Below are 8357 nucleotides of genomic sequence, written 5' to 3' on the forward strand. Positions count from 1 at the left end.
TAGCAGAGGAGGGAGCAAAGAGGTATATGCGATTGGAGGGATATTTGAATCAACATGCTAAATTTAAGGATATCTAAAAGGGTTCAAAATTTGAATGAATTCGAGATTTGAGGGAACATATCAAATTGTTGAGAAATATAAAGAGATTTGATAATAAATATTTGAATTCAAAATATAGTTAAAATTTAATATTATTTTATTAATGATTACTTGTACTATCAGCTTTATCATTTGGACGTCTTAAAAAATATTATTATTATAATCAATCTATTTTTAGAAATAGTTAGATTTCTTGTATAAGATAGTATATATATATATATATATATATATATATATATATATATATATATATATATATATATATACTTAGAGAATTGTAAAAACTACAAAATTTTATATTTTATATTAATTATTAGAAATTTATAAACCAAGTGCTTCAATATTTAGAAAGAACAAACTAAATTACAATAATTAAAGAAAAAAAAATAAAAAATAATAATAAGCTAATGGTTGGCGTCTCTTAAGAATGGTACAACATGTATTTGGTGTTCTTTAATTGATTCAATTGCTTTAATAGCAAATGAGTCATCTTCAGGGTAGTAAGCAACGGGATCAGATAACAAAGGATGTGGAAGATTAAGCACACCTTCAAGAGTCGCATGCAGACAATAAGCCGAGTAGGTAACGTGATATCCACCTTCCTGCACAATTAAGATGCGGCCATTGCAATGATCATCAGCTACATTCCCAACCATCCTCCCAATCTCTCTATAACCCTCCATTGTCAAACACTGTCTTCCATTTGGATCAAACTGCAAACAATCATGACAAATGTTCAAAAATAATCCTACCTTTCTGTACTGAGTCATCCTTTCTGCATTAAGTCCAAAAGATGTTAAGGTGTTGTTAACGGTAAAGTGGTTGTCTGTCTGTTTCTTTTCTAGACCGGACCGAATGAGACCAAATGACCATTTTACCCTTACATTTTTCACAAGTCAAATGGAAACAACATCTAAGACTACTTATGTTTTTTTTTAATTAGAGTTTACTATGTTGTAAGTATATTGAGTCTCACCTAGTCGCCTTACATTTTCAGATAAAAATGTTACTATATCCATTTCATTTGAAACCTTGGCCCAAACCTAAGTTCTTTAGGGGTCAATGAAATAAATAACAATGTACTTTCGAAAAAAAAATGTTGTAGCATTGTACTTCATTCTACTTTCATATTACTACTTATTAAGACAGTGTACTTTGCATTATCGACCCTGTTATAGATAGCAATGGGTAGATTATACTTTAAAAATACAATTTTTTAAACTGTAATAAGAGTTATTGTTTTTGTTTTTTAATTAAATGGGTAGATTATGAATTGAAAGATGGACTTACAGCACTTGAATCTTGGCCAACAACAAACACCATCAAATCTGGTTCAAATTTTGTAACAGCAGGGACAACCAGGTGGTTCATTGCATACTTGTAGCCTTTGTCCCCTGTTCCATTTGGCAAAGGTACATTCAAATTATACCCAAATCCTATTCCTTCACCCAACTCATTTATGCTTCCAGTCTGAGGATGAGATGTCCCCCAAGACCCATGATTCATATGAAGGGAAACCGTTAGAACCTTGTTGGAATCGTAGAATCCCTCCGCAGTTCCATTCCCGTAATGAACATCAATGTCAATAACAGCAACCTTCTTACACCCTGAATCCAAACTATATTTCAATAAGTATTAACAGATATGTAGAACCATCGATTTTAACTAAACTTTAGTATTAAATCATAAAATGTTTTTCATTTATTTATAAGATTAAAAAGTAAAATTCAATACTGTATGTTTTAATGGTTCTTTTTGCTGTGTATTTAATAATTAATTAAGTTAATTTACTCAAGTAAATAAGTAGAAAACAAAAGTGTAATTAGAAAGTTTTATATATAATCAAGAGGTGAAAATGAAAATATCAATAAAGTTTCTTGAGTTTGTGGGAGGCATTTGTGTGCAAGTTCATCTCTGCTACAGACAACCTGGAATGAAATCCCATAGTGGAATCTACAATTGCATTAATGTAGACTAAGTGAAGCTGATTAAGAAGAAATGAAAGGAATTTTGTTTAATGAACAACTCAAGATCAGTATAAACAAGTAACAACAACCACCACCTGAGTTCAAAGCATATTGAACTGCAATGCCGGCATTGTTTAGAAAGCAATATCCATCAGCTTGAGTAGGCTGAGCATGGTGGCCAGGTGGCCTAACCAGTGCGTAGCATATCTTCCCATGCCCATCCAGTATATACTTCATTGCTGAAAGTGTAGTGCCAACAGCTAAAACTGCAGCTTTCCATGATCCGGGATTCAGAAATGTCCCACTACAAATTTCCTTTCCTCCATTTTTATCTGCTTCAATTAGGGAATTGATATATTCTGCTTCATTAAAACATATGATTTCAACATCAGGTGCATGATTTATTCAAGGGAAAATCACATTGTAAAATTATAACAATTCATAAGTCATCAAACTTCAATTCAAATATTGAAATTCTAATACATTTGGAATCATTTTCATTAGGTTAGGGTCCCTTAGAATATCTAATTCTGGGTATCAAACTCAAAGACTCTTATTACAAATTTAAATGTCAGCTGAATTTTCTTCTCAACATTCTTTTCTATTTCTCTTGGTGTCAAAATAGGATATGTGATATGAAAAACGGGCTTTTCTCGTTTTTTGTTTTTGTTTTGGCACGATTTAGTCACTAAAGTAAGATTTTTTTTGTTTTGTCACAATAAGTCATTAAAGTTACATTTTAGTATGTTAAATAAGAAAACCACCAATTTTATAACCAGTTATCAGAGCAAATGAAGGGGACATAATGCCACGTAATATTTTTAACTTGAAAAAAGAATAGTAAAAATCTTTAAATTCATGCTCTCCCTTCTCTCACTTCAAACAGCAATTCTCTCCTATGGCAGCCTGTGTGTTGAAAAATCAAACAATCGGCAACGGCGTCTTTCCTCCCGGAAAGTAACATTCCGGTGAGTTTCAATAAAGCTCCGTCTTCATCAGCAATGAGTTTTTTGTAATCGTGCTCTTCATCGCCGATTCTTGATTTCATATTTGTACTGTAGAAAGATTTTTCTTGTAGGTTTGGACTTGATTCTTGAGTTTTTGGTTCCAATTTGATTCAAGATCTTTGAGTTTTCGGTTAGATTATTGAACATAATAAAGGAACACATGAGCTAAACTGGATTTTGAGTTTTTGGTTGGATTATATGGTGCAGAAAGGGGTGAACCTTCTGCCCTGTTTGACAGCGATGGTGATAGCTAATCTTCTTCATCAGTATCGATCTGGATTTGGATCTGGGTTTCTTTAAAAACAATTCAATTCTTGGCAGGATCTTTGTTTCTTTTGAGAGCAATTCAGTTCTTTAAGGTAATGTAATCAATCCAAATCACTAGATTTTGGTGGTGATTAATTTCTATGTTTTAATCTTGTTATTTTGAGTTGCGGGTAGTAAAGAGGATACATTTTTCGACTCACAAGCATGCTTAGAATCTGTTGTGATGATGATTTCATTAGTATTAATGGCGTTAAGTTACAACATATATATATATATATATATATATATATATATATATATATATATATATATATATATATATATATATACACACATTTTTTGACAATTTGTGTTCTTGAGTGACCGGCCTCCTTCTAAATGGTGTTATTTGTGTAGAATTTACGATCAAGAGGCAATACTTCAGTCCACCATAAATTCTCTACAGGCAACAATAAACCACCTGTTATACTACCTAAGTGGTGTTATCTGTTTTTGGAAATGGTGGTTGTCTGGTTGGTGGTTGTCATAGCGGTGGTGGTGGGAGGTGGAAGGTGAATAATAATAATAATAATAATAACCATATGGATGTCAAGTAAGCTTTTTTGACCAAAATGGCACATGGCAAAAACAGAGTTTACTGTGATATAGTGTCATTTTCCCCTTATTGTTGAATCAAAACATTCTAAAGAATGCAAAGTTTGATCGAGTAAGGGGTGAAAATAAATATAACAGAATGAAAGGAGCGGGAGAGAGAATTGTCAAATTAATTTGTTAGTTTTGAAAACACATCGATGGTAAATGGCAAGAATCAATCAACAAGATGTTTGAAGCTTTAAGGGAAGTTATTGGTAGCAATATCAGATCATTTAGAATGATGATTGCGTGTTTCTCCCAAAATTAGGGTATACCGTCATTATAAGATTCAAGATGTGTTCTTACAATTCAAACTTTATATCAATTCTTTTTATGTTAAAGTGGGAATCATTTCATTCAAAGTAGTAAAACTCGTTGTATATTCAAATATAGAAGAATCGTGTAAAGCCGTAGTACATTTATTCTGCTCAGGTTGGGATAATATGTTAAGAAAATGCTGTTAATTTTAGGGTTACCTGGTGTATGGAAAGAGAGCAATTCGGAGACGAGAGCAGGCGTGGAAGAATTCCATGAAAGAAAAGGGGAAATAGGACCTCTTTTGAGGATGGAGAGCATGTTTCTGATCCTGTCGGAGTTTTCTGGGTGCTTTTCCAGTACGTCGAGGTAACCAGGGTCCATTCCGGTGTCGAATACTCCTTTGCCGGTGTCATGATCCAACATACCGTCGTGCCAGAATACGTTTATCATGCGATCGCTTGGCGAAGAACATGCTGATGAAGGACCTTTGCATTGGTGGTCGGGCATGGTGGACTACCAGATAGTGGATGAGACTTGAGATTGAACTGCTTTTGAGTCTCATCGCAGGTGTTTCACTAGGACGAGTTTTTGACCAAATAACTGTTTTTAAAAAAATTATTTACTAAATAGGTGTATTTTTTAAAAAGAAAAATGATAAAAACAGTCATTTACACTAATAAAATTATAAAAATAGCCAAAAAATATACAAATTACAAAAATAGCCAACGATTTCGCAGATGGAAATGCCACATCTGCGAAATCACCTTGCCATCTGCGAAAGTACAAGCAGCTAAAGCACAGCTGTGCTTTAGTTGCTTGTACTTTCGCAGGTGATATTTTTTTTTTTTTAATTTTTTTGTGTATATATAGGGGTAATTTCGCAAATGGAGAAGGTCCATCTGCGAAATACTCTCATCCTATCGCGAAATACTGATGTTTTTTGTATTTTTTTTTTTTTTTAGTTTGACTATGAAATGAATTGGTTTGACTACGAAATCATGTTGCTATATAAAAAGTTTTGTAGAAAAATATCATTTTGGTTTTTATTTGTTTAGGAACTTTCTCGAAAATTTGCTCAAAAAATGATTGAATATTTGGTTTGTCTTGTAACCGGTGGGAGATGGCAAGTTAATGGAACTAATCTGGAATACATATGTCCACAGGGAAGTATTTCTGAACTTGCTTTGATATTTTCTGAGTATATTACTTATAGTGATTTTGTATCTTTGATAAGAAGCAAATTTGGTTTGTTAGACAAATATAGAATTAGTCTTCGTTTCCACCATCCCGAATTAAATTATTATATAGCTATAGTTGAAGACATAGATGTTAAAATGTTGATAAACATAATCAAATGTAGTGGAGGAAGGGCTGTGAAAGTGTTTGTGGTGGTTGATGAAGATGAGGAGGTTAATGGGGGTGGTGAAATTGGAAACCAGCTTGTTGGTAATTTATGCAGTTATAAAGGGAGCAACGATCCGATAGGTACTTTCAATACTCCTAGTGTACCTCAGTTTCACAATGTTGCTGAAAATGTTAATGTTAGTTATTCACCTGTGACATCCCCAAAATCACGGCCAGAAAAGACCGATTTTGTTTATGTTTTATGAAAATCAGAGTACTTCATTTTATAAAAAGGTTGCGGAATTTGTTCCCAGAAAAACACGATAAATACGTTATTAAAACATTTTCGAAGAAACGTATTTTTATTCATCTTAAAACGTTTGGGATGTCATCGTTAATACAGAAACATAAGCATAAACAGAACTTACAATTATTTACACTAGTGATCTACATCTCTTTAAATCTCTCAGTGTAATGTCACTTCATTTCGTCACCTGTGATATACATAAACTGAGTGGGTCAGGTTGGGAAACCTGGTGAGTACATAGGGTTTTCAACCCACAATAATATAATTATTATGTTTAATCAAACAATCAACCCAATTACCCATCCCCATTATCTTCTTTACTCTTTAAGGATTTAACCTAAGAGTCATTTATCCTTCATTCATTTATTCCGAAGTCCTTTACTTCTAGGGTTCTAGGATTGGCACTAAATCCATAGCTGCCAATGTTCGTTCATAAAGCACTAATTCCATAGCTGCTATAGTCTATTCATCGGGTACTAAATCCATAGCTACCAGTGTTTATCTAATAGGTACTAAGTCCATAGCTACCAATGTTCAACAGGTACTAAATCCTTAGCTACCAGCGTCTAACTAATAGGTACTAAGTCCATAGCTACCAATTCCCAACAGGTACTAAATCCATAGCTACCAACGCTAACAGGTACTAAGTCCATAGCTACCGGTGTTTGTCCTATAGGCACTAAGTTTATAGCTGCCAATGTATACTCACATCGTCTTCTATCTCTCATCATTCATCTACCCATCTCATACCCAACATATTCGTATATATAAAATACGTATACAGTTTAAATCCTTTAAAACATGTATAAAACGTTCATCCAGTATAGACAGCAAGTATTCAGATAATATGCACACATAGCACGTAGTTTATATAAAATACTTCATATCTATGTGTAAGATGAAAGGGACTATGCACTCACAACACGTAATTTATATTAAATACTTCATATCTATGTGTAAGATGAAAGGGACCATGCACTCACCTGAGTAGGTGGTGACTCAGCACTCGGACAGCGCTTCGATACTCTCAAAACGATATTCCTTCGATAAAACCTAGCACCAGTACCACTAGGGTTTAGTCTAACGATAAACGTGACTAATTAATAGTCTGACTATTATTATTATTATATAAGCGTTAAATAACACTCAATATAACTCATAATAATAGCCCAAATTCTCATTATAAGTTCCTAATAATGTTACTATATTAAAACATAAGCTATACTAAAGATAGCGTAGGCATAGCTCACTTACAGCGGGTTTTTCGCAAAACCGGGCTTCGCTGGAGCAGCGTTTCCAAGCCGAAAGACCCTTTTTCTTGGGACTCCGGGAGCCTCGGGGCTTCCTTCGGGTGCTAGGGGGTTTACCTAGGCTTTTAGGGGTTTAAGGATGCTTAGAGAGAGAGTATAGAGAGAGAGAGAAAGAAGAAGGTTGAAGGTGTGAGAATGAATGGAACCCGACACCTCTATTTATAGGGGTGCTGACTGGTCTACTCACCGAGTAGGGGGAACCTACTCACCGAGTTGGTCCATGTGGTGGCCTTCTGGTGGTGCCACGTGTCCAATTCTGGTGGTGCCACGTCACCCCCTATCGCGTATCAGCCTTCGAACTTAGAAAAATCATAACTTTCGCATACGAGCTCCGTTTTTGACGTTCTTTATATCCACGCGTAGGTAAAATCAAGATCTACAACTTTCATTTAGACTCCGTCAGCTAATTCTCGGCCGATCTCAAATTTAATAGTAGGAGGCGTTTAGACTGTTAAATGACCGCAAAGAATTCATAACTCCTTCATACGGACTCCGTTTTCGTCCATCTTTTTACCGTTGAGTTCCTATTAATGAGATCTTCAACTCTCATTTAGGTCGCGTAAGTCAAAAACCACTCGAGCTAAAATTCGAGTTTCGGACTATACACTGCTAAGCTGAATCTTAGAAAAATCATAACTTCCTCATACGAAGTCAGATTTGGGCGTTCTTTTTATCGACGCTCTTAGTTTAACATATTCTACGAATTTCATTTAGATCACTAAGGCTAAAAAGTCCTCCATCATAAATTCACTATTTACGCTTCCCGGTGTCGTGCCGGTTCCGTCGCGAAACTTCGACGGGCCATAACTTCTTCGTTATAACTCGGATTTCGGCGTTCTTTATATGTACGGAAACCTTGTGACATATTCTAAAACTTGGTTAAGATTATTTATTCTAAAAAATATTTTGTCGAAAAGTCATTTTTGACCCCTATTGCCTCTAAATTGACTAGCCCGGATCTGCGGGCGTTACAATTATCTCCCCCTTAGGATGATTACATCCCGGAATCATCAACGAAACAGGGCTCACATGATGACTCCATTTGTTATCTATTCATCCTAAGTCATAACTTCGATGTTTCTTCGAACGTGTATCTAACTCTTAGACTCCTTGACTACAGGCGGTGCTCGATCCTACCTCCGCCCTCTATCTCACATTAGACTCC

General features: G+C 34.8%; 1 protein-coding gene across 2 annotated transcripts; it reads right to left on the reverse strand.

The window, feature by feature from the left end:
* Positions 1 to 374: 374 nt before the first annotated feature.
* On the reverse strand, positions 375 to 4806 carry HDA08 (histone deacetylase 8). 2 transcript variants are annotated; one of them, XM_078979539.1, is made up of 4 exons: positions 4450 to 4806; positions 2162 to 2425; positions 1390 to 1706; positions 375 to 812 (listed from the first exon to the last, which is right to left on the reverse strand). In XM_078979539.1, exons 1-4 carry the CDS (start codon positions 4736 to 4738, stop codon positions 504 to 506), a joined length of 1179 nt encoding a protein of 392 aa, XP_078835665.1. In that variant the 5' UTR covers positions 4739 to 4806; the 3' UTR covers positions 375 to 503. The 2 variants fall into 2 exon arrangements, with proteins under 2 accessions (XP_078835665.1, XP_078835664.1); XM_078979538.1 differs by having other exon boundaries at positions 2159 to 2425.
* Positions 4807 to 8357: the final 3551 nt, after the last annotated feature.

The sequence above is a fragment of the Lactuca saligna genome, chromosome 2, assembly GCF_052625555.1.
Source record: "Lactuca saligna cultivar CGN05327 chromosome 2, ASM5262555v1, whole genome shotgun sequence".
NCBI classification, from domain to species: Eukaryota; Viridiplantae; Streptophyta; class Magnoliopsida; order Asterales; family Asteraceae; genus Lactuca; species Lactuca saligna.

Bases quoted from the DNA above. Each gene is read 5' to 3' on its own strand.
- HDA08 (XM_078979538.1), bottom strand. From the start codon at position 4,738: ATGCCCGACCACCAATGCAAAGGTCCTTCATCAGCATGTTCTTCGCCA. The intron at 1,707-2,158 runs GTGGTTGTTGTT...GTTTGGATTCAG, and splicing joins ATATGCTTTGAACTCAGGTG to GGTGTAAGAAGGTTGCTGTT. The intron at 813-1,389 runs GTAAGTCCATCT...GATTGTTTGCAG, and splicing joins TTGGCCAAGATTCAAGTGCT to TTTGATCCAAATGGAAGACA.